This window comes from Sprattus sprattus, assembly GCF_963457725.1.
Source record: "Sprattus sprattus genome assembly, chromosome: 7".
Lineage (NCBI taxonomy): Eukaryota > Metazoa > Chordata > Actinopteri > Clupeiformes > Clupeidae > Sprattus > Sprattus sprattus.
The window spans coordinates 35,307,874-35,335,373 of NC_137926.1; the positions used below are offsets into that span (position 1 = coordinate 35,307,874).

General features: G+C 45.0%; 1 protein-coding gene across 1 annotated transcript in view; it reads right to left on the reverse strand.

Annotated features, from left to right (window-relative positions):
* ptprz1a (protein tyrosine phosphatase receptor type Z1a) overlaps nucleotides 1–27,500 on the reverse strand; it is a gene marked incomplete at both ends in the record, with an annotated part of 63,613 nt that overhangs the window by 25,053 nt on the left and 11,060 nt on the right. The window contains 3 exons of the mRNA XM_080841821.1: nucleotides 508–603; nucleotides 3,413–3,564; nucleotides 4,047–4,226. Coding sequence (XP_080697947.1) covers nucleotides 508–603; nucleotides 3,413–3,564; nucleotides 4,047–4,226 — 428 coding nt within the window. The remainder of the gene's footprint in view (nucleotides 1–507; nucleotides 604–3,412; nucleotides 3,565–4,046; nucleotides 4,227–27,500) is intronic.

Genomic DNA, 27,500 nt, shown 5'->3' on the forward strand with positions numbered 1-27,500 from the left:
TGTGTTCCCACTGTAATACATTTCACACACACACAAACACACAAACACACACACACACACTCTCACACACACACACACAAACACACAAACACACACACACACACACACACACACACACACACACACACACACACACAAACACACACACACACACACACACACACACACACACACACACACACACACACACACACACACACACACACACACACACACACACACACACACACACACACAGACACACAGACACACACACACACACACACACACACACACACACACACACACACACACACACACTCACACAGTATGTCTTCCATGACTGAAGAAAAATTGTTGATGGATTTGTATCAAAGGTTTTTTAGGCATGCATCTTAATACTTCCACAGACACTCTTTTAAATGATCACCCTTTCCATATTTAAAGACATACACACCTGGAGTAGGTGACATAAGAGTATGAGACATGACACGATTGAATGAATTCATATCCATAAACCTCACTAACCTCAAACATAACAGCCAAGGCTGTGATTCGGCCTCCTTCCCTCAGTGCGTGGTCTATGGAGGTATACAGTCTGTCCTCATAGCTGAAGATCTGCATCTGTGCACCCAGACAAAGCTGTTATGATCTGGATAGACATATCATCACTACTGCCTTTTGCCTGTGTCACTCATCTTTACAGTTTTTTCCTATCGTTTTAGTCAATTTACCTAAACCATGTTCATATTCCCAAAACACTTAACACATTGAGCATACCAGTCGACCATGTGAACCAAACTGTGGATCCTTGCCCCTATGCTTAGATACAAATGCTGGCAATGACACCTTCTTCCAAAATCTTACAATATCATGGATACCTGTCCCAGTCAATGTTCACTCCCGGCAAAACGCTGTGGAACTACAGCATATTTTACCAATGTTTAGATACTTTGTTCAAAACAGCTAACTTTCAGTTCAAAACCTCACTTATCAGTAATTTAGATCACTGTAGATGGAAAGATGCTGCATTTGGACAGACAAATTACTTAAGTTATATGTTTGAATAGGAAAAATGATTCTTATTTTAGCAGATAGTTTACAGTTTTTTCCTATCGTTTTGGGTCATGTACCCATACCATGGTCACTTTTCCCTATCACTTAACACAGTGGGCTTTAGAGACACACACCTCTGCATATCTGTTAACCTTTGGTGCAAAATGCACTACAACAACCACACCACAAACAATGCTGCCATAACTTAACACATGTTTCCTCTCAGAACACAATGACCTAAAAAACACTAACATCTTGAAGCATTGCTAATTGCATGTATAAAATGTTGCTGTGTCCTCCAGTTTAGCATATATTTCCTGTAGTGTTGCATTGAAAAAAGAGAAAAAACACAGACAAACACTTCTTTGGACTACAGTAATACAATTTGTAATATGACAGTAAACAAATAATTCTAAAATGCTGAAATATGTCAATCCAAGCCAAGAATCTGCTGACAGTGTTCATATGTCGGTTTCCCTCACACAATAGATGTCACAATTGACAAGTGCTGTAAATGTACTTTACTGTAATTGCAAATACAGTAAATTAGTGTTTTATCAGAAACCTAAAATAACAATTTTTTGGGGAAATTACGTAATATTTGATCAAGAAACAAATCACAAATCACAAACAAAACAGATTTTCGTCAACATCGTAACATGCAGAGAAAAAATCTCAATGGGGTTGAGGAAAGGAGAGTAGGGTGGCAGGAATAGGGACACCATCCTAGGATACGCTGCAAATCACCCTGTGAGTTGTGAAAGGCCACAATATCCCATACAATCACTAAAGTTGCTAAATTCTGCCTGTCTAGCTGCATTTCAAAAAAGGAATTCCATGCCAATTCACCAAGAACTATGGTGCACAGGAAAACAAAAAATAATAATAATTACTGTAAAATCAAATGAATAAACTATCTGCTAAAATAAGAATAATTTTTCTTATTCAAACCTATAACTTCATTTGTCTGTCCAAATGCAGCATCTTTCCATCTACAGTGATCTAAATTACTGATAAGTTAGGTTTTGAACAGAAAGTTAACTGTTTTGAACAGAGTATCTAAACATTGGTAAAATATGCTGTAGTTCCACAGTATTTTGCCGGTAGTGAACATTGACTGGGGCAGGTATCCATGAAATTTGGAAGAAGGCGTCATTGCCAGCATTTGTATCTAAACATAGGGGCAAGTAACCACAGTTTGGTTCACATGGTCTACTGGTATGCTCACTGTGTGAAGTGTTTAGGGAATGTGAACATGGTTTAGGTAAATTGCCTAAAACGATAGGAAAAAACTTTTTTTTTATTTTATTTTAATTATTATTATTTTTATTTTCCTGTGCACCATAGTTCTTGGTGAATTGGCATCGAATTCCTTCATTGAAATACAGCTAGACAGGCAGAATTTAGCAACTTTAGTGATTGTATGGGATATCCTGGCCTTTCACAACTCCCGCCAAGTCACAGGGTGGTTTGCAGCGCATCCTAGGATGGTGTCCCTATACCTGCCGCCGTACTCTCCTTTCCTCAACCCCACTTTTAGAGGCAACATCCAGGCCTGGATAAGGCATGCACAAAGATTTTATCCACGATGCATGGCAAGAGAAACCATATGTTACGATGTTGACGAAAATCTGTTGTGTTTAATTTGTTTCTTGATCAAATACATTATGTAATTTCCCCCAAAAAATCTTATTTTAGGTTTCTGATAAAACACTCATTTACTGTATTTGCAATTACAGTAAAGTACATTTACAACACTTGTCATTGTGACATCTATTGTGAGAGGGAAACCGCCATATGAACACTGTCAGCAGATTCTTGGCTTGGATTGACATATTTCAGCATTTTAGAATTATTTGTTTACTGTAACAAACTTTATTACTGTAGTCCTAATAAGTGTTTGTCTGTGTTTTTTCTCTTTTTTCAATGCAACACTACAGGAAATCTATGCCAAACTGGAGGACACAGCAACATTTTATGTATGCAATTGCCAATGCTTCAAGATGTTAGTGTTCTGAGTGGAAACATGTGTTAAGTTATGGCAGCATTGGTTGTGGTGTGGTTGTTGTAGTGCATTTTGCACCAAAGGTTAACAGATATGCAGAGGTGTGTGTCTCTAAAGCCCACTGTGTTAAGTGATAGGGAAAAGTGACCATGGTATGGGTACATGACCTAAAACGATAGGATACAGATTTAACACCTTCAGCTATTAGCAGCGATTTAATGACATGCCATAATTGTGAGTTAAGTCATCTGTCAACATTGTTCATAATAGCACTAAACCCCTCAAACACCTGGCACATGAAAGTTCTTATGAGCTCTGATGAAACCGAACCTGACAGCCATACAGTAAATGTCTGGGGGGGTGCAGGCGTACCTCCAGAGGAAACTTGATGCCGTTAAGGCTGTGCTCTGAGCCGTCTGAGGTGGAGTTGCATCGGCCCCAGTGGAAAGTGATCCTCCCCACTCTAAACGTGGATCTCAGGCCCCCTCCGCTGATGAAGAAATATCCTTCTACATCTAAGGCCACTGTAAGCATAGAGCACGGCACAGCAAAGCTGCTTTGGTAAAGACATGAGAGACATTTAAACAAATCTGACAACCAGCTCTGCCAGTAAACAATAGTCTGAAACAGACTATAATATGTGCTCTGACAAGCCTGTGTAAAGAGAATAACTGCTTAAACAATACATTTAACAATCTGTCTGTAAAATAAGGAGATTGGTGAGGCACTTTTTGGGTGGCTGCATGAGAGGCGACTGGCTAAACTCTAGGAGTTTCTTTCTGTCCTCACCCAGACGAAAAGAGGAGGCAAAGAAAAGGGCGGACAGGAAGGCAAGTGGCACGATCTTACTGAAACTAGTAAACAAGGTCTATGTAAAGATGTCCCTCCCCAAACCACTTTTCACATGGTGGAAAACGGTCCCATGTGTCAGTCCATCTGTCCATCTGTTTAGCCTGGTGATTTGTGGTAAGAGGTTAGGAAGCACTGATTAGAGAACAGCTAGTACCAGTCTTCCCGTCGTTCTTAACTGTTGTCTTGCTGGAGGTCATCTGATCCCAGCTCTGAAGGTTTAGCTTCTGGAACTGGACTTTGACCTGTGCCAGGCTCTCTTCGATGTTGATGGGTGATTGTTTGGCATTGTTGCATGATGGGTACTTCTTTGCCCAGTTGTTTTGGTTTAGAGTTCCTGGAACATAAGAATGGGGAATACAGCTTCAGCTTGGTTCTGAAACAATATGGACTACTGAAGGAATTTTGTGTAATTTGCAAAAGAAAAACCCAAACAAAAATAAAGGCACTGAATTACATGTTGGCAACCCACCAAGCCGCTAACACTACTCCAAATGACAAAACACCGCACATTGAGGGTACAAGACTGATCTGGTTTCAAAAGCACACATTTCCTTAGCACTTTAAACAACACACAGTCACAAGCTCACATATACACTCATGCCCCCACAAGCACACACACACACAGTATGACAGGTACATTATTAGATAGATTCACTGGTACAATGGACTCTTAATCCGGGGGTCCTCCCGAGGGAGGCTTTTTTAGCCAAAGACAATTGAGATGAATGAGGTCATTCTCAGTTCTAGGTCAAGTCCATTAGCATGTCAATTGCCCCCAGAGAGCCCCAGTTGGGTAAAGCACAGGAGGCTGGGATGTAATATCAGATATTATACATGATCAGTTTGGTCTCTGCCACTGTGCCAGCTGCTCCCTGAAGAGAAGGATGATGTGAGTGTGTGTGTGTGTGTGTGTGTGTGTGTGTGTGTGTGTGTGTGTGCGTGTGTGTGCGTGTGCGTGTGCGTGTGTGCGTGTGCGTGAGCGTGTGTGTGCGTGTGTGTAGATGAGAAAAAGAGACAAAGAGATAGCGAGAGAGAAATACACATGTGGATGGTGTGCCCCAAACAACAGTGAATCCCAGTGTTGAGAGACCCATTGACAACCAGCCTGCCTTTTCTCTAAGTATCAAACAAAGCCATACACACAAGAGAGTGTCACACATCAAACTAAAACTAGTATCTAACTAAACAGTATAATCACTTTTCTAAATGTTTGCATCAAAAAACACACATATTACTCATACGACTAGATTTTTGTATTATCTCAACAATGTCGTATTCCGATGCACCTCCTAATTTGGTAGGTTAATGATTATGTTTATGTTTATGCTTTATAATTGAGATCTTTTTCCTGTATTTCAAGGGTATGGCAGGAGTGTTTCGATAATGTGCTTCCATGTTATCCTCTGCAACTACTACTTCATTTATGGTCAAACATGTCTACTGCAAGGTAGTATTCCACCGAGATCGATCCTTTGAACAATACATTTCAAGTCCAAAACCAAAATGTATCTTCCATTTTCAAAATTCCATTGCACTTTGTCTGTTGAAAAAGAATACTTCCTTTACTGGTGCTAATTCGCTCAGAATCACTCAATGGTTGCAAGCTAATGCTGTGTAATGCTGCATTTGGCTTTTGTAAAGATTGTGTAGCATTGTTAGCTACCTAACTGTATAAAGCATTGAGGGAAACAATTCTAAAATGTTCTAAGCAGTGTTTTTGGAACAGTGGTTAGCATGGTTGCCTAGCAAGTTGTTGACCTTGGTTGGGTTCTTGGCCAATGCAAATAAAAAGGTAAGTAAGTGTGGTGGTTTTAAAGGGCCTGCACACAGGAACATATTTAATTAAATTAACGTGTCACTTCAAGGAAATTATATACAGTAAGGTGCCAAAACAGTGTACTTAAATAGCTTTATGCTGTATAGTCTGTGCATTTATTAATATTTCCAACCAATATTTATTCACGCGTTCATATTAGTGTGTCTATGTCTGTCTTTACAATGAACACAAAGCTGTACATGGTAATACATGTATAAGCTGGGGTATTAGTCAGGAGATAGATGGCCTCATTTTTTTCGTGTTCCTCGAACGGCATACTTGTAGATCCTTGAACCACATTAATTTTGCTCCCAGGGAATACTGTTTCCCTCAATACAGGATATAGCCAGTCAAGTAGCTACCAATACTATCTCAAGGTCAGGTGGCTACCAATCCTATCTCAAAGTCAGGTAGCTACCAATACTATCTCAAAATCAGGTAGCTAGCAATACTATCTCAAAGTCAGGTAGCTACCAATACTATCTCAAAGTCAGGTAGCTACCAATACTATCTCATGGTCAGGTAGCTACCAATACTATCTCAAAGTCAGGTAGCTACCAATACTATCTCATGGTCAGGTAGCTACCAATACTATCTCAAAGGCAGGTAGCTACCAATCCTATCTCAAGGTGAGGTAGCTACCAATACTATCTCATAGTCAGGTAGCTACCAATACTATCTTATGGTCAGGTAGCTACCAATACTATCTTATGGTCAGGTAGCTACCAATACTATCTCATGGTCAGGTAGCTACAAATACTATCTCAAAGTCAGGTACCTACCAATCCTATCTCAAGGTGAGGTAGCTACCAATACTATCTTGATTTATTTATTTAGGCCTTGGAAGACACATTGAGGATTAAGATCCTCATTTTCATGGTCAGGTAGCTACAAATACTATCTCAACGTCTTTACAAAAGTAAAATAAGGCATTACACAGCATTGGCCTACTCTATATGACATTTGTTAGGAGTGGATTTACATCTAGTAAGGTTGTTTGCATTGAAATGCATCTATGGAAACTCTTGATGATTGTATGGAAAAAAGGACCATTGAGGATTCCTGCGTCCGGCAGGTTTTAATTTTTATTAGAAATTAGAAGAACGCCAGGACCATAGGCCAATTCCAACGTTTTAGTCTTCTTAGTGAGTGGTAGTAAGGAGGTTGGTCTCTTATCTGAAGGACAATAGTTAAATAGATATTTCTGTGCAGAAAGCAGGAATCCCAGGTTTTACTAGATGTTTGGAACAGCACGATTTGCCAACACATTCAGGCAGCTAGGACAGAAGGCAGAGACCTCCGTGTGGTATTTAATTGTTGGATCTCGCAAATGCCTTTGGATCGACGCTGCACAGTCTGTTGTGGAAGGCATTCAGTTAGTTTTAGGTCCCTGAGAAGATTTCAGAGTTAGTCAGGGCGTTTTCTGAGAATATTCAGTTGTACTTTAATACAAGTAACTTCACCACATCCTGGCACCACTTTGAGATTGGTATCATGGCTAGATGTACCTAAATGGGTGTATCTAAATGGGGTGATGGTGATGAAAGTCTGCAGGAGGCACCCGGTTACCTCCCATCCGAGCTTATAAGCAGCTTATAGGGATGACATGACATTGCTGGAAACAGCTGCTCCTTTCCCCCTCAGCTGTTAGCCAAGTAGAATGAAGGATGAAAGTGAAACCTGGCAAATGTAGAAGTGTTTTTATCCGAAAAGGAAAACTGGTGGAGGAGAGGTTTTATATTGATGGTGAGGTGATTCTTTCTATTGTAGAGAAACCTCTGAGGATTGTAGGCAGGTGGTACAACACCCCATTGAGTGACCGAGGACAGGTTTCAGGGCTTAGAGAAGTCATTAATCGATAAGGCTATTTGTACTATTGATAGGACCATATTTCCTGGTAAACTGAAATGGTGGTGCTTGCAGCTTGGGCCATGCGTAAGGTGGCCTTTAAATGTATTTGAAGTCGCCATTTCAAAGATGGAGAAATTTGAGAGAGTCAGGAAATGACGTGGGATGCCAAGTTGTCTACTCTTAGTAAGAAGCTTTGTATGGAAAAAGAATTTTGGAGTTGCCAATGAGCAGCTTGGTGGTGGAGTTCAAATGTGCTAAGACCAGCCTGGAGATGACTTTGTCACAGTCTTAAGATCCAGTGGTCAAGAACACTGCTCCAACTGTAAAACCTGATGATAGAGATTATTTCCAAACACTGTTAATGACTTAAGAATATAATAATCAAGTGCCTTGTATTAATTTATTCCTTGTATGAATCATGTGCTTATGAAAGCAGGAGCATGGCTTTTCTCTCTAAGTCTGCATAGGAACAAGAGCATGTTTAGACCAGAGGAGATAAGAAGGGAACTTTGCTTCTTCCGACCTTGTGCAAAACTGCCATCCTGCAAGACAGGGAGCCTCGGACGTGAGAAATCCACCACGTGGATACCCCTGCTGAAAACCAAACCTCTGTCTATATAAACCTTGTGCGAAGGGTTTATCCTTGCCTTCACTGTCAGCCTTGTGCTGGTAGGGGAGCCCGATTGCAATTGTTTTTGTTTGTCTGTCTAATAAATATACTTACATGCAGCTCTGGAGTCCTGAACTTACTAGGGTGAATTTTCACCTATCATAATTGGGGGCTCGTCCCGGATTCCAACAACCTCTTCGACTCTCCTTGCTGGGCTAATCATCAGGACCTGAACCGTATGGAGGTGTACGAGTTTTTTCTAAAGACCTCCAACTTGAATTGAAAGGAGGCCAGGGCCTGCCAGCAAGGGGAGCTGAGAGTGAAGGAATTTAATTGGACTATAGGGGGTGGACTCCGAGCTGTTTGTGAGTATATTGGTTGGTTTTATGTAAGTGTACGATAATATGTGGTTCTTGTTTTGTTTCGGTTTTGCGTACACTTGTCTTCAAGTGGGGTTGACACTAACTTTTTGCATGTTTGCTGCGGGGTGGATATGGGAACAAGATTGATGAAGGACTTTCCTGTATGCCCTGTGTGTTGAACGAATTGCTAGAGTTAGAGAGACTTCTGTTATAGTTTTCATGTTCTTGGAGCGCTCAAGGTATAGGTAGGCTCAAGGTATATCCCTGTTCATCTTCCTATCCCAATGAAAGGGAAGGGATAAAAGGAAGGGTAGTGTTTGTTTTTTGAGCGCTAAAGGTTATAAGCAAAGAAAGCCTGTTGCCATTGAAGGGTTAGCGCGCGCTATATGGAATATAAGCACTGTTCACCTCCTTCGCCTGGTGGTTGGAAGGAAGGGTATCGTTCGTTTTGGAAACGATAAAGGTTATATATAAGAGCGCTGTACACCTCCTCTGCCTGGTGGTTGAGAGGAAGGTGTCATCTGAAGTTGAAAACTTTCTAGGCCTATTTTCTCCGGATATTTCTGTATACATTCCTGTTCGCCTTGGATGAAGGGAACACACTTTTTACTTTCTGCTTTCCTGTTGGGCCTTCTGGTAGGCCTCTTGGTGCATTGTTAAAAAAGAAAAAAAGGGCTATAAAGAAGGATATAGTCTGAAACGTATAGAGACATACCTGTCTAGACGGATTTTAACAATAAGAGAAAATGGGAAACAAGGGATCTAAAATGGATGACATATCCCAGTTATAAGGGGACATGAAACATATGGCAATACAAGGAAATGCTGACTGTGTAATGCACAGACATATGTGGAAACAAGATTTTGAGTCTCCTTAAGAGATAAAGAAAAAGAGTCAGAGATACTCTAATATACTAATACTTGTGTGTTAATTTTCTGTGGGGTTGAGACAAACTTTTTACAATGGGTAAAACCAGATGAATATAGTAATAATTTATGTAATTAAAGATCTCGCATTACTGAGATGCCTTGACCTGGAACCAGTAGGGGACTGATCACCCCAGGGAAATTCCCTGGCCTCAACCTCCTCACAAAACGAGTGAGACGGAGGACATCTGGTCGGGCTCGGGTTGACTCAGCATTGCGATCTCAAGAACAAACTATGAGAGTCTGAAAATAGAAACATAACTTACCCTAATGTAAAGAATAAACTAACGGTAATTTAAAAGGTTTCAATATCATTTAAAGGAGATATACATAAAATAACTTAAATAATGGGGAAAATGCGTCAAAATCAGAAGACGTACATGATAATGGCAATAAGAGGTGGAATAAAATGTCTACAACAAGAAGAAAATTGTAAACACAGATTTCAAAATGTTTTTGAATTATTGGTTGCGCTAAACGACTTTTTTTGTTTAGTTTTGTTTTGGCAAGAAAGCCAATGATTTTTTGTTTTGTTTTATATGACTCAGATACCTGCCACGCAGTAATTAGAGAATTGCATGCACAGAACATAAGAAGAAAGAGACATCTAAAAGGAGTCATACACATAACCCATTACTTTTTAAGAGCCTAAAACAGGAAAGATATTTAAAATGCATATTATGTTTAAAAAAAAATCCCTTCAAACTTATTAGGAAGAGATGTGATGTGGGTTGAGCATCAGAATTGTTCCTACAATACATGGGTTTTAGAATAAAAGTTATTATGTATAGAATATACACTGTTCAGCCAAACACACATTTAAAGAGAAATGTAAGCCTGCCACACTAACTACAATAACCTAGATTGATGCATTGGACTAACACAAGATGGGTGAGGGCTGAGTGCTGGCTCAAAAGACTATATCCTCACAAGCCATGAGCTCAAACTTAGCTACAGTTCGAGAGACAGTCAATTGTTGTTGAACATCTTGTGCTGTTCTCCAGATAAGAAGATTTTTGCAGAAACAAGGCCACAAAATTAGCAGCTGTGATCTTTAAAAAAGCACCTCAGCCACAGACAAAGAAATAAATTATAAATGTTCTGGAAATAACTTCATTCTGTAGATAATGGATTCCAAACCATGTGTTAGAAAAACAAATGTTGCAGAGTTTACTTTATTCTCAGACCATGTCAGCTGGAGATATTACAGTTTTTTTCAATCGCTAACGAGCGCTTACCTAAACTTAAAATACTTTTTCTAAACTCTTAACACAGACTTACACCTACAAAACACAATTGGCCAAATAGATCATTTTCTTCTCAAAAGCACATTTTGTTAACTATATACTAACTCTTCATTTCAAAACAGAAGACATCTTTCTCTGCACACACTAACTTTACCAAAACACTGGACATCTGACTCAAAATGAAATTATTCTTTCAAAGAATAACTCACTTTTCACTTCACAAGGAACATGCAGCCAATCAAAGAACACCAGGTTTCAAAATACTGGCTATTGTGGACATTACAAAAACTGCATAGACTTTTATGTTTCAGTTTTACAGGTATTTGCATGCAAAACATGCAATCCACTGTTTTTGACGCCAATTTTTTTGGTTGGGAACTGTATATCCACATGTAATGTTCACATTCAAAAGCATTCCAGTAAAAAGCGTCCCTGCAGCCAGCATCCATGGCTTCAAGGAGGGACAACTGGTCATGTGGCTGATGGTCATAGACTTTCCACCTCCATGTAGAAAAGAACTCCTCTATGGGGTTGAGAAAAGGTGAATAGGGTGGAAGAAATAGACGAATCAGTCTTGGGTGGACCTCAAACCATGCTGTAACTGCTTGTGAGTGATGGAAGGCCACGTTGTCCCAGGTGATAACGAAGGTCCTCCTGTTTTCACCCTCCTGATCCTGCTCTGGAACCAGGCGCTGGTGGAGATCATCAAGAAAAGCAAGGAGGCGCTCGGTGTTGTAAGGTCCAACCTGACATTTGTGGAGGAGTGATCCTGCATTTGAAATTGCTGCACACATAGTGATATTTGCCCCTTACCTGTTGGTTTGTTGAAAGATGCGTATAAATGACTCTTTCACCAGCCTCTCTTAGTGAAAGACCGTGGTTTATCACATGGTCAATGATAGTGGCATGAATTCCATCACTCACTACTGCCCTTGTAGCACTTAGAATGCCACCACCACCACGCATTCTTATACCTCTACCTTGCCCTCTCCTTAGGCCTGCTTTTCTCCCTGGACCTGCTCCTCTCACTACTCCTGCTCCTCTCACTACTCCTGCTCCTCTCACTACTCCTGCTCCTCTCACTGCTCCTGCTCCTCTCACTACTCCTTCTCCTCTCACTTCTCCTGCTCCTCTCACTTCTCCTGCTCCTCTCACTGCTCCTGCTCCTCTCACTACTCCTTCTCCTCTCACTTCTCCTGCTCCTCTCACTTCTCCTGCTCCTCTCACTACTCCTGCTCCTCTCACTTCTCCTGCTCCTCTCACTACTCCTGCTCCTCTCACTACTCCTGCTCCTCTCACTACTACACCTCTCACTGCTCCTGCTCCTCTCACTACTCCTTCTCCTCTCACTTCTCCTGCTCCTCTCACTTCTCCTGCTCCTCTCACTGCTCCTGCTCCTCTCACTACTCCTTCTCCTCTCACTTCTCCTGCTCCTCTCACTACTCCTGCTCCTCTCACTTCTCCTGCTCCTCTCACTACTCCTGCTCCTCTCACTACTCCTGCTCCTCTCACTACTACACCTCTCACTGCTCCTCTCACTGCTCCTCTCACTACTCCTGCTCCTCTCACTACTCCTGCTCCTCTCACTACTACACCTCTCACTGCTCCTCTCACTTCTCCTGCTCCTCTCACTTCTCCTGCTCCTCTCACTACTCCTGCTCCTCTCACTACTCCTGCTCCTCTCACTACTACACCTCTCACTGCTCCTCTCACTGCTCCTCTCACTACTCCTGCTCCTCTCACTACTCCTGCTCCTCTCACTACTCCTGCTCCTCTCACTACTCCTGCTCCTCTCACTACTCCTGCTCCTCTCACTTCTCCTGCTCCTCTCACTACTCCTGCTCCTCTCACTACTCCTGCTCCTCTCACTACTACACCTCTCACTGCTCCTCTCACTACTCCTGCTCCTCTCACTACTCCTGCTCCTCTCACTACTCCTGCTCCTCTCACTACTACACCTCTCACTGCTCCTCTCACTGCTCCTCTCACTACTCCTGCTCCTCTCACTACTCCTGCTCCTCTCACTACTCCTGCTCCTCTCACTACTACACCTCTCACTGCTCCTCTCACTACTCCTGCTCCTCTCACTACTCCTGCTCCTCTCACTACTCCTGCTCCTCTCACTACTACACCTCTCACTGCTCCTCTCACTGCTCCTCTCACTACTCCTGCTCCTCTCACTACTCCTGCTCCTCTCACTACTACACCTCTCACTGCTCCTCTCACTTCTCCTGCTCCTCTCACTTCTCCTGCTCCTCTCACTACTCCTGCTCCTCTCACTACTCCTGCTCCTCTCACTACTACACCTCTCACTGCTCCTCTCACTGCTCCTCTCACTACTCCTGCTCCTCTCACTACTCCTGCTCCTCTCACTACTCCTGCTCCTCTCACTACTCCTGCTCCTCTCACTTCTCCTGCTCCTCTCACTACTCCTGCTCCTCTCACTACTCCTGCTCCTCTCACTACTACACCTCTCACTGCTCCTCTCACTACTCCTGCTCCTCTCACTACTCCTGCTCCTCTCACTACTCCTGCTCCTCTCACTACTACACCTCTCACTGCTCCTCTCACTGCTCCTCTCACTACTCCTGCTCCTCTCACTACTCCTGCTCCTCTCACTACTACACCTCTCACTGCTCCTCTCACTTCTCCTGCTCCTCTCACTTCTCCTGCTCCTCTCACTACTCCTGCTCCTCTCACTACTCCTGCTCCTCTCACTACTACACCTCTCACTGCTCCTCTCACTGCTCCTCTCACTACTCCTGCTCCTCTCACTACTCCTGCTCCTCTCACTACTCCTGCTCCTCTCACTACTCCTGCTCCTCTCACTTCTCCTGCTCCTCTCACTACTCCTGCTCCTCTCACTACTCCTGCTCCTCTCACTACTACACCTCTCACTGCTCCTCTCACTACTCCTGCTCCTCTCACTACTCCTGCTCCTCTCACTACTCCTGCTCCTCTCACTACTACACCTCTCACTGCTCCTCTCACTGCTCCTCTCACTACTCCTGCTCCTCTCACTACTCCTGCTCCTCTCACTACTACACCTCTCACTGCTCCTCTCACTGCTCCTCTCACTACTCCTGCTCCTCTCACTACTCCTGCTCCTCTCACTACTCCTGCTCCTCTCACTACTACACCTCTCACTGCTCCTCTCACTGCTCCTCTCACTACTCCTGCTCCTCTCACTACTCCTGCTCCTCTCACTACTACACCTCTCACTGCTCCTCTCACTTCTCCTGCTCCTCTCACTTCTCCTGCTCCTCTCACTACTCCTGCTCCTCTCACTACTCCTGCTCCTCTCACTACTACACCTCTCACTGCTCCTCTCACTGCTCCTCTCACTACTCCTGCTCCTCTCACTACTCCTGCTCCTCTCACTACTCCTGCTCCTCTCACTACTCCTGCTCCTCTCACTTCTCCTGCTCCTCTCACTACTCCTGCTCCTCTCACTACTCCTGCTCCTCTCACTACTACACCTCTCACTGCTCCTCTCACTACTCCTGCTCCTCTCACTACTCCTGCTCCTCTCACTACTCCTGCTCCTCTCACTACTACACCTCTCACTGCTCCTCTCACTGCTCCTCTCACTACTCCTGCTCCTCTCACTACTCCTGCTCCTCTCACTGCTCCTCTCACTGCTCCTCTCACTGCTCCTCTCACTGGGCCTGCTCTTCTCCCTGGGCTCCTTGCTCTAACTCTTCCTCGTCCAGACATCTTTTTCGGTTTCTGTTTCCAAAAACATCACTCCTCAAAGTCCTCCTTTTACTGTATACCTAAGTAATGCCATTGATTCTAAGCCAGACTGGAATCAGCTGTGGTTGACCCAATATACCCAACATACATCAGCTGTGTGTCAATTATTCAATTGTTTGTTTATTATCAGCTGGGATATATTGTTTTAGAACTGATATTACTGTATTACAGAAGCAGAGGTTTTTATCTGTAGCCCAAGCAATGTCTGAATGTTTACAAGCAGTAGTGGCTGCAGCCTTGGCGGTGCAGGCTTCTGCTCCTATTGTACTAAACAGACACTTACACTGAAAGTTCCACATGCTTATTTTTATTTAATTTGTTTTGCTCTCGCAGCCTCATATCACTTTTGAGCACTGCGTGACATTTAAGCCAGCTACACTTTTACGTACAGCCAAATAGATAAAAAACTATGGCAGCCAGAGCTGACCTACAAGTTATGCCTATTCCAAAAGCTGATTTAACCATTGTTGATGGTTCAAGCAAACAAACCTTGAACACATAGCCACTACTTCCACACTATTCCGCACAGGCAGCGGAACTGATTGCCCTGATTGCGCACACACGTGCAAAAGAGTTTCATTGGGAAACCACAAAGCAGAGAAGGCCACTAACCAGGCAGAAGGTTTTATTTCTTTTATTATGATTTTAGTCATCCAAGAAGCCTATTGGAACATCAGGTTCTGATAAGATGTTGACCATTATTTTACTCCATGTATTGCTATTGCTGCTCGCTTTTATTGATTTTTATGTAAAACACTTTGAGCTGCAACAACCATCTGAGACACATACACATTTGAAGAATTAAAACACACAATACTAAATGATATGCTGCAATATTGAGCCATGGTGAAAACATGCCTCAATAAGTGGGGATAGTAAGCATATATTTTTAGTTCTTGTTTTTATTTTATAAGAAAGAAGGTTAATCATTCATCATTGATATTATATTGTTTTACTTCTTATTCAATTATTTAGTTTGAAAGATGTTTAAACATTCAGTTATAGATTGTATTGAGTTAAATCCCAACGAAGAAAGAAATATTGTCTAGCCATAGACAATCACTGCTCATACAACCCCCAGTCAGCAGGACTGGAACAAAAGAATGAACCGACCTATTAAAAGCAATTTGAGAATCTTAGAGTGAATTTAGTGAAATTGAACAAGCATGTTGTTATCACTGTTGATGTATGATGTGTGAAATGATGAATGGAAGAATCTACACTGCCTAAACCATTTGCTTAAACAAACGAAGAGATTGAAAATATATGGCAAAGATGATGTTTGAAATTAAATGCTGTCAGACTTCTCTCCCCTACACAGGAACACTAGGGCCTTATACATGTGCCACTGAGATCAGATCAGTTTATCGTATCGTATTCGCGTGTAGGTGTGAAGATTTTTAAGGGAAACGGCTCTTGTCGTTACCTGTATACATGTGCAAAATGTAAAGCGGTTACATTGCCTAGGGCATGCGCAAAGACCACGGAGATGTGCTCCCACCTGGTTTGTTTACTAACAACATCAACGTGGATCCGCATCGGGCACAGGCAGTGTAGTGGCTTAAAGTTCCCTTCTTTCTATCAGCATATAGTTCTTAATATTTTCTTTGAATAACCACTCTCGGATGGAAAGAAAACGAGTCTACGCGTGGATGTGTTTCAACAACGGTAGAAAACTGTGTTTGCTCCGTCTTTTACTGGACTCATAATTATATGACAGTGGTATTAGTTACAGTTGAGACACCCGAAATAACTTGCATGCGCAGCAATCCTGAGACGTGATTTTTAGTTTGCACATGAATACTAACGTCTTCTTTGATCCCAGGAAATTTGAGCACATAACCCATCTCCCTTACGGAGATATTGGCGAAAGTTAACCTACTTCATTGCAAACGTCTAGTTTTTCAAACGTGTCTAGTTTTTGTGCAGTAGTGAATAGAGTCTCAGTCTACTACACCATACATAGCATATCATGTTTGTAGAAAATGATTAAGGTGCAACAAATGCCAATAAGCATATTTCAATTAAATGATGCACATTGCAAGCAAAATGGTGCGGCTGGAGCACAGGGAGGGACAACGGTGACGCAGTTTGGATGTAGCGACAAACATTTATGTGCTGTAACAAACAGTGTTAACCAGTATGTGAGTAACGTGGCTTTTATTAAAACATAGCGTGTGTAATGTGTAGCTATTTCATTCCGTTTATTAACCTTTCCGGCTGTCTGTATTACTAGCCAGCAGCAGACGTAACGGAAAGGGAGCATTTTACTCCCCGGCATTCTCTCTACAAACTTCCATATAGACGCGGGATCAGCAGAGGAAAATCTACTTTCCTTTTGGGAGAAACCAGGCCAGTCGTTCCCACGACAACAGCACCTTGCAAAACGAATTATATGCGTTCCAGCAACAGGTGCTGCGAGTGAGCGCTCCTTCAGTGCAGCAGGGCGCGTTATAGAAGCCAGGCGAGAGCGCCTGAATCCTGACACTGTAGATGCTATTTTATTCCTGCATAGTGCTAAGACAAATTCTAAATAGAACGAAGGTTAGGCATATCAGCAGAGGTATATTTTGGTTACATTAGGATGGCTACGTTTATAGCTTGCGTTTTGGGCGCACCACAATGCCAAGAAGTTTGTCGCGACTGTAATGGCATATTTCATTGTGGGGGTGATTGATAGTATAAGGCTTACGAGACACGGTGTTTTCCGATGTTTTACTGAGTCCTCTCTGTCTCTATCACACACACACACACACACACACACACACACACACACTAACGGAAGCAAAAAAGGTTTAAATTAAGTGACATCCCTCAAATCTCGCGTCTCCCGCAAACCTGCAAACTATGAGTCAGCTGTCAGTATTGGAAGAAGCCTTAACGTCTCGAAGATGAAACTTCCTGGGTTATTTTGTTTCGTTAGGCTATTAGTTATATTGTAGCCTACCACTCATGGAATAAGGAATTTCAAAGAGATGATGGAGTGAACTTTCTAGCCTCCTGTCACCGTCTCCCCCCAGTCACGCACGGCCTCCCCCATGACACATTGGCCTGATTTGACACGCCCTTTTGTAAGACGAATTAACGTGGTAAACCACCTCTCTCGAAAGGCTCAGACGATCGGCGGAAAAACTAACGGTTTACATCTAGACCCCTTATACATGAGGCAATTGTAACACGCTCGCGAGTTTCTATCGTGGTAGGCGCAATGTAACAGCTTTACATTGACGCATGTATAAGCTGTGAGGCTGAATTCAAGGTTGCACCAGGAGATTGGGTCCTAAACAACATTCTCAAAAGAAAACACTTCCACTTGCCCAAGTGGGACAGAGCATACCAAGTGCCTCCTGGATACATCTAACAAACTGTAAACATTGTAAACGAGAAAGCCTTCCTTAGAAAGAGACAGAGGAAAGGAGCTGTCTTCCTCTACAGTTTTCCTAGGCCGGGCTACTGTTGTCAGAAGTCCAGCTACACAGGGGTTACTTTGCCTGGGCATAGTTTCGTCTCAAACCTGGTGAAGAAAACAACACTGTCCAGTGGTGCAAAAGAGCCTAGTGGAGACTGGGAGGGAGAAGCGGTCCTATCTCTGTGAAGCCATGGGGAGTTACAAGGGAAAAATGAAACAATGTGGGGAACTTTTGATAATAACTGTACTGCTCTACATTTTGGTACTGTTAACATTTTGATCATACAGGCACCGGCCTTGGTCAAATGTCCGCGATGGGGCATGGACAAAGATCATCCGTGAAGCAAGTGGAGTCAAAGGTGTAGGGGCAAGTTGAAGAGCTTGGGGCAAGGCTGCCATGCTGGAGAGGTGGCAGATGGGAACTAGCTTTGGCAGCAGCAGCTTCTCAAGCAAAGCAAGGACAATAGATGAACTGACACAATGTTGAGATGATGCAGAGAACTTTGGGCTGTGGATACTTACCACATTAAATAAATCTTATGATGTTCTCTCATTTCCACAGAATCTCACTAAGTGGATGTCGAAGACAGAAGCTGCAAGTTGTGTTTGCGGGTTTTGTATGAACGTATTCTGTCTGGTTGTAAAGCTAGCCTGAACCAGGGTAGCTACACTTTAGAGCATTATCAGGTGTTAAAATAATTTTCGGGTGGTATACAAACACTTATGTTTGACGCAATTTTTCCAGAGTGAAGCATTGTTTTGGGCTACAGACAGGGCAGGTTGTACTGTGAGGGAGTTCCCAGGTACAACATTTAGCTAGTTGTGCATTGTTGTTGTATCCAGCTGCTGCTTAGGATCTATGGTTGAGCAGTTGGCATATTGGTTAGGCTAGGTTGTTGGATATGAGTACTTGTATTTGACAGTGAGAGGATTAGCAGCTGTGTGAAGTCCCCAACCAATAGCATGAGGAATTTAACATCCTTTCCTGTGTATAACTAAAACTACACCTGTCCTCATGCATATGAATTACATCACAGGCTCAAGCTTTACAACCATTGGCTGAGGTACTTGATCTCCCTAGTACAGCATTATAAACGCTGTACACCTGTTACCCTAGAAATCAGACTGACCATATCAGTGGGGTAACGTAGTTACGACGGCCCCGGGTGCAGGCTATTATGACGGGCCCTACTCAGTGGCGTAAGGCAGTGGTTCCCAAACATTTTACAGTCCCGTACCCTTCTTTTTTTCATGTTTCTAACCGCCACCACGCCCCCTCCTCCCGCACACATATTCTGCCTATAACACTTAAAACTGTGAAATTATCAGGGTAGGTCACTAACTGCCGCCACGCCCCTCCCCGCGCACATATTCCACCTTTAACACTTGTCAGTGCAATTGTATCGCTGAATATGGGCCAACATCAGTATTTTTGGCAATGCGACTTGGCTATTCAGACTTTTTAGATTGACATACAGTAAATACTGTATGTCTATGGACCCCGGCTACGGGCCCAAGTGCGACCGCACCTGCTGCACCCCCTATAGTAACGCCCGTGGACCATATGGGTCCACAGACATTACTCTGGCAGCATTTTAACTTCAGAAGATATTATTTACACAAGTTTTATTAGATATGAGTCACTTTCATTTGATGTTAATGATGGTGAAAAATAATGCTTAGATTTATATTTATAATTTTCCCACACTGTGGAGATTCCCTGCTGAGAACACATGTGAAATTCTCTTATTAATTTAGGTTGGTAAAGTAAAAGACACTTTTTATAACATGAGTAGTTCTAAGCTTGAGGCTGACCTGATGGGAATGTAACCTGTGACCATACGACACAAGGTTCAAATCATCAAGTATTAAGCCGTGTCACTAAAGTGGCCATTCTGTTCATCTCTCTTTCTCCTCCTTGCTCCTATCCTCTTGCTCCTTCTCTCTGCTTTTTAAGTACCTACTCCCAGCTCTCATGCTGAAGTGTGTTCTTTCACATGGAAATTCAGTTACTCATGCCTCACTGCCTTTTCTAAAACAACACACAGACACACACGCGCACGCGCACGCGCACGCGCACGCGCACGCGCACACGCACACGCACACGCACACGCACACACACAAACACTCATTCACCCTCTCTCACACACACACACACACACACACACAGACACACACACCCAGCAATGAACAGATTATGACAAAAAAGCCCTTTCCAGATGTCACATTTCCTCCCAATTAGAGCAGGAGGACCTCCAGTGCACCAGACTAAGAGTGCACCACGGGCCCCTCACACACTTGCCAAGCTCTGATGCCCACCGCATCACCCCCCATCCCCCACAGGCACCCCCAGCTGACACATCTCTTTAAAGACAATGGGCTCTTACGCATGTTTGAGCTGCGCTGGATTCATTTGAGTCACATAACACATGCATGCATTTCAGACGCTCTTGTTATAGGTCAGTTTTTGGGGCGGAGGTGACCGCTGATGACTCATCCAAATAAGCCTAAAAGGGTTCCAGTAGCCCCATAACACCAACTGATGTTTCTGTGCCAAACTTAGAACTTAACAGTATAATAGAGAAGGGATCAGGGTGGGGGGGGGGGGGGAGGAGGTAGGAATTGGCATTCAGAGCACTGGTTGGGAACAATGCCCCATCTGCCACCCTGTGCCCAACCTGTGCCCACCCTGTGCCCACCCGTCTGCATGCAGCCTGGCCCTATAATGTCCCTTTTGTTGTGCCAGTCACCCAGATTTGGTTTGTTGTGATGCAAGGGCAGGCGAGCAGAGGGAAGGTTAGACTGAATGAGGGAGTGAGTGGTGAAACTTATGAATGAGAGTGGGAAAGAAGGAAAGAAAGAAAGACAGAAAGAAAGAAAGACCAAGAGAGGTCACCTCTCATCATCCATTTGTCTTTGGATCAAGTAGATTGTAGAGTTTTCCATCTTCGTTCCTGATAAACCTCTCCAATAACACATCCTTATTAATGTTCCCATTCCTGATTTATAATACTCTCCAATAACACATCCTTATTAATGTGCCCATTCCTGATTTATAATACTCTCCAATAACACATCCTTATTAATGTGCCCATTCCTGATTTATAATACTCTCCAATAACACATCCTTATTAATGTGCCCATTCCTGATTTATAATACTCTCCAATTACACATCCTTATTAATGTGCCCATTCCTTGCAACTTGGCATAAATCCCCCTAGGCACCACAACAGTGACTAACCAGTGTGCCAGACTGAGAGTCGAGCTCCAAATCTGTCCTACTTTCTGAAAGGAGTTGCCTGAATATCAGGTTAGGTTTTAAGCACAAGCGCAGACAGCAGGTGAGATTCAAAAGAGTTTATTGAAAACACAAGTTCTTCTTTAAACAGAGCAGGCCTAATAATCCACAAAATAATCCACTGGGAAAAAGGCAAAATACTCCTCTGTCAACTGCGAGCTCCCCAGAGCAGTTCAGTTGATGGCAATTCGAATTGTAATCCACAAGGCAGGAAAACGGAAATGTTATTGTCTGTTAATTAAAGGATCACTGTAACAGACTTGGCAGTGTGCTGAACTAAGGAGATACAAGCAATCACGTCTTTAAATCCTCGACAGGAGACAATAGTTCGTAACAAAAAGGTAATCCACAACGGAGAAAGTATAATCCAAAAATAGAAAGTTATTATCCACGTCAGTGGCGTACTGTTCAATACCTAGACACTCGGTAGCGTGACTAGTTTACCGTGCTTCACTTTAGTGCACGTTCAACACATTCAGAGAAAACAATGTCGCGACTCTCACGGCGGAGAGCAGACAAACCAGAAAACATGTACTCACGCAAACTCATGACGGAGTGAAGGTAGAGGGACACCCGGTGTTAAAGTAGGAAGTTTGTAATCACCGCGAACCATGAACCGACAGACCCCGGTGTGATGAAAGGTGAGTGCTAACGTGAACTAAGAAAGGCAACGCCCTCTAGAGGAGCGGCGAACATGCAGAGACGTGACAGGACCCCCCCTCCGAGGGCCGACACCTGACGGCCTAGGAAGAGAGGCCTGTAGCTGTCGAATGAGGTCCTTGTCCACAATGAACTTGGCCGGCACCCAGCTGCGCTCCTCAGGTCCATACCCTTCCCAGTCGACCAGGAACTGGGTGGATCTCCCGACCTTGCGCCTATCCAGCAGTCGCTGAACGGTATACGTGGGACCCCCAGCAATGAACTTGGGCAGTGCTGGAGTTGGTAGTGCAGGACATAGGGGGGAGGAGATGGCTGGGCGCAGAGCTGACCGATGGAAGACTGGGTGGATATGCAAAGAGCGTGGCAATTCCACAAGGAAGGCTGTTCGTGAGATCCTCCGGAGGATACGGAAGGGCCCCATATAACGCGGGGCTAGTTTCCGGGTCTCCCCCTTCAGAGCCAGCCCCTTGGTGGACAGCCAGACTTGCTGGCCTGTCCGGAGTGTCGAGCCGGGTCTTCGCCGTCGGTCTGCCTGTTGCCTCATTTGCTTCTGAGATAGTAGTAACGCCCGCCGAGCCTGCTGCCAGCGGCTGCGAAGGCGAGCCACAGAACTGCGCGCTGCCGGAACAGTCCCTTTCTCCAGCGAGGAAGGAAACAAGTGTGGGGGATAGCCCCACATGACTTCAAAGGGAGAAGTCCCAGTGGCTGCGCTCCACTGCTGGTTGTGGGCAATCTGAGCCCACAGAAGATTCTGACTCCACTTAGTGGGATCCTTGGAGGTGTAACACCGGAGATAGATTTCTAACCCTTGGTTAACTCGCTCCGTTTGACCGTTTGACTGCGGGTGGTACCCCGAGGAGAGGCTAACGGAGGCTCCCAGATGGCTCCAGAAGGCCTTCCAGAAGCGGGCCACGAACTGAGGGCCCCGATCGCTCACCTGGTCCTCAGGGGATCCGTGATAGCGCACGACCTCTTTCACCAAGACCTCTGCAGTCTGTTTGGCTGTGGGGAGTTTGACCAAGGCGATGAATCGAGCAGCCTTAGAGAAGCGATCTACCACTACCAAAATGGCAGTGTTCCCTTGGGAGGGAGGGAGCCCTGTTATGAAGTCCAAGGAGATGTGGGTCCAAGGTCGGCGTGGAATCGGAAGGGGTTGCAGGAGTCCCGCTGGTCTCCGGTTGTCCGGCTTTGCGGCCATGCAGACGGTGCATGCTGCCACATACTCCGCCACATCCTGCCGCATCCTCTGCCACCAGAACCGTCTCTGGAGTAGTTCCTGGGTGCGTCGGATTCCGGGATGGCCGGCAAGCCGTGAGGAGTGTGCCCATTCTAATGCCTTAGTCCGACACGACGCTGGCACAAACAAGAGACCCTGAGGCGCCTCGGTAGGAGCCGGGGTGATTTCTTGTGCCTTACGAACCTCCTCCTCTAGGAGGCAGCGAACGGCGGCCACAACCCTTGAAGGAGGAATGATGGGTTTCGGAGTTACTTCCTCTGCCTCCGACATGTGGAGGCGTGAGAGGGCGTCCGCTTTACCATTCTTGGAGCCTGGCCGATAGGTCACCACATAGTTGAAACGACTGAAAAACAGAGCCCAGCGAGCCTGCAGAGGGTTGAGCCGCTTCGACTGCCTGATATATTCCAGGTTTTTGTGGTCCGTATATATGAGGAAGGGATCTGCTGCCCCCTCTAGCCAGTGGCGCCATTCTTCTATGGCTAACTTGATCGCCAGTAGTTCCCGGTTCCCAACATCATAATTTCGCTCTGCCGGGGAGAGAGCTCTGGAAAAGAAGGCGCAGGGGTGGAGCTTGCCGTCCTCCACTGCGCGCTGGGATAGTATGCCCCCCAATCCCGAGTCTGATGCGTCCACTTCTAGCACAAAAGGTTTGGATGGGTCGGGGAGAGTGAGAATGGGCGCTGAACAGAACCTCCGTTTGAGGTCCTCAAAAGTCTTCTGAGCGGCCGCAGTCCACACTAACCGACGGGGACCCCCTCGAAGCAGTGATATGATCGGGGCTGCTAGGGTGCTATAGTTCCGGATGAACCGCCGGTTAAAAATTGGCGAACCCCAGGAAACTCTGGACCCTCTTGATGGTGGTGGGGATCGGCCAGTCCTTGATGACTTGGACCTTCTCTGCGTTTATGGAAAGGCCCTTGGGACCAACAACAAAACCTAAGAAGGTTGTGGAGGGGGAATGAAATTCACATTTCTCCACCTTGCAAAACAAATTATTTCGAAGGAGGGCTTCCAGAACAGCTCGGACATGACCTACGTGGTCGCTAAGAGATTTGGAGAAGATCAAAATATCGTCAAGATATACAAACACAAAGATCTCCAAAAACTCCCGTAGGACGTCATTAATTAGGGCCTGGAAGACCCCAGGGCTGTTAGATAATCCAAAGGGCATTACCAAGTATTCATAGTGGCCGCTGGGTGTTATGAAAGCGGTCTTCCATTCGTCCCCGGGACGAATGCGTAAGAGGTGGTAAGCGTTTCTGAGGTCCAACTTCGTAAACACTGTGGCCCCCTGGAGGCGCTCAAAAGCCGTCGACATGAGGGGCAGTGGGTACTTGTTCTTTCTTGTAATCCCATTGAGCCCCCGATAGTCAATGCACGGTCTGAGACCACCATCCTTCTTGCTCACAAAAAAGAAGGGCGCTGCCGCCGGAGACGAAGAAGGGCGAATCAGCCCAAGGCGCAGCGCCTCTTGGATGTAATCATTCATTGCCTGAGTCTCCGGGACAGAAAGAGGGTAGAGACACCCTCTAGGGGGAGAGGTTCCCGGCAATAGGTCGACCGCACAATCATACGGCCGATGAGGGGGGAGAGTGGTAGCCCTTTGCTTACTGAACACCTCCTCCAGGTCGTGATAGAGGTGGGAGGAGCCAAGATATTCCCGGTCGGGGGAACCCCCGCCGGTCGAACAGCCGAGACGGTGGCTGCAGATGCAGTTCTGGAGGGCGTTGTAGGTGGGTGAGCTGGAAGATGGCCTGCTGTGGTACAGGTGGTGCCCCAGTGAAGTAGAGAGCTGTTCGCCCATGAAAACTGCGGTTCGTGAACCGCCAGCCAAGGATAGCCTAGCACCACTGAGTTGTGGTGAGCCAGAAGTGGATGGTTTCCTGGTGGCCATCCTGCGTGGACATAATTAAAGGAGACGTTACCCGGTCCAGCTGCCCGGAACCCCAAGGACGACCGTCCAAGGCCTGGACTGGTTGGGGAATGGCCACGGGGGTGGTCGGAATTCCCAGCTGTTTCGCCAGGGTGATGTCCATTAGGTTAACCGCAGCGCCGGAGTCCACCAAAGCTGAAAGAGAGACTATAGGCGAACTCTTGCCTACATGACAGAGGCGAATGGGGATGGAAAGGCGGTTAGCGGCCCCAGGAGTCTCAGCACTTCCACTCACCAGGGACCCTGGACCCCCTGACGAGTGTCGTCTTTTCCCTGCAGGTCTGGACACTGCTGCCTTTGATGACCTGCAGCTCCGCAGTACATACAAAGTCCCCTCTGGAGGCGTCGGCTGCGTTCCTCGCGGTTCAAACGTTAGCGGCCGAGTTCCATAGGCTCCACAGGCGGCAGAGTCGGTGCCGGCGTTGAAGCTGATGTAGTAAACCGTGGCAGGAAGGACGTCATTGGTGCCCGGCTTTCACGCCGGTCCAGGCGTCGTTCTTGGATGCGGCCATCAAGCTGGATCGCTAGGTTGATGAGGGTGTCGAGCGTCTGCCCCCAGTCCCGGTTTACCAGTTCATCCTTCACGGACCCCTGCAGGCCTCGATAGAAGGCAGGTCGTAGAGCATGATCCTCCCAGCCGCTCCGGACTGCCACCGTGCGGAACTCCAAGGCATATTAGGCAACAGAACGATTGCCCTGGGTAATGGCGAGGATACGTTGAGCCGCCTGATTCTCAGTCTGTCCTGTGTCAAAGATCAGACTCAGGCGCTGGAGAAAAGCCTGGCTGTCATTTACTTCCGGCAGCTGGCGCTCGGAGACGGCAGTCGCCCACTCTAGGGCTGGTCCCGAGAGGCGGGAGATAATGTAGCCCACCCTTGCCTCTTCAGTGGGGAAAAGATGTGCTTGGTGTTGGAACACCTGAGCGCATTGTAACACAAAACCCCGACAAGCGTTAGGTTCCCCAGAGTATGGTTGTGGAGCTGATAGTGTAACTTTAAGAGAAGCGGGTGTGACTGGTGCAGCACCCTGAGTGCTGGAGCCTGCCCCTCTGTCGGAATGTGGCGCTGTCGGTGTCGGCGGAGGCCGTGCCAATAGCGCATTAACAGAGTTGGTCAACTGCGCCATTGTCTGTTCCACCTGAGTCAGTCGGGGCCCATAGTCATTTATCAATGCACACAGCTGTAGTATGCCATCCCTGATCTCCTGCATCTCTGCTGTGCTCTGCTTTGTCTCCGTCATGCTATCAGGTTAGGTTTTAAGCACAAGCGCAGACAGCAGGTGAGATTCAAAAGAGTTTATTGAAAACACAAGTTCTTCTTTAAACAGAGCAGGCCTAATAATCCACAAAATAATCCACTGGGAAAAAGGCAAAATACTCCTCTGTCAACTGCGAGCTCCCCAGAGCAGTTCAGTTGATGGCAATTCGAATTGTAATCCAAGGCAGGAAAACGGAAATGTTATTGTCTGTTAATTAAAGGATCACTGTAACAGACTTGGCAGTGTGCTGAACTAAGGAGATACAAGCAATCACGTCTTTAAATCCTCGACAGGAGACAATAAATCGTAACAAAAAGGTAATCCACAACGGAGAAAGTATAATCCAAAAATAGAAAGTTATTATCCACGTCAGTGGCGTACTGTTCAATACCTAGACACTCGGTAGCGTGACTAGTTTACCGTGCTTCACTTTAGTGAAAACATGTTCTCACGCAAACTCATGACGGAGTGAAGGTGGAGGGACACCCGGTGTTAAAGTAGGAAGTTTGTAATCACCGCGAACCGTGAACCGACAGACCCCGGTGTGATGAAAGGTGAGTGCTAACGTGAACTAAGAAAGGCAACGCCCTCTAGAGGAGCGGCGAACATGCAGAGACGTGACACTGAAGACTCAGGGAATCCTTCAAGATGCACACCAAACTTAAGGGAGAGTACACACAATCAAAATGGGGCCCATTCCGCATTTAATGGCCATAATTAGTATCAGTGTGTCACAAACTACTACAACAGTGGTGCCATTATCCAATATTTCATATTGCTTACGTTATGTTATTAAAATATAACTATTAGCAACTGCAAATATTTGTAAAATTATATTCTATATCACCAACAAGCACATACAGCCGCGGAAAAAATTAAGAGACCACTTCAAAATTATCAGTTTCTCTGGTTTTACTATTTATTGGTATGTGTTAAAGTAAAATGTACATTTTAGTTTTATTCTATAACCTACTGGCAACATTCCTACCAAATTTCAAATAAAAATATTGTCATTTAGATCATTTATTTGCAGAAAAATGACAATTGGTCAAAATAGCAAAAATGATGCAGTGTCTTCAGATCTCGAATAATGCAAAGAAAACAAGCTCATATTCATTTTTAAACTACACAATACTAATGCTTACACTTAGGAAGAGTTCAGAAATCAATATTTGGTGGAATAACCTTGATTTAAAATCACAACTTTCATGTGTCTTGGCATGCTCTCCACCAGTCTTTCACAT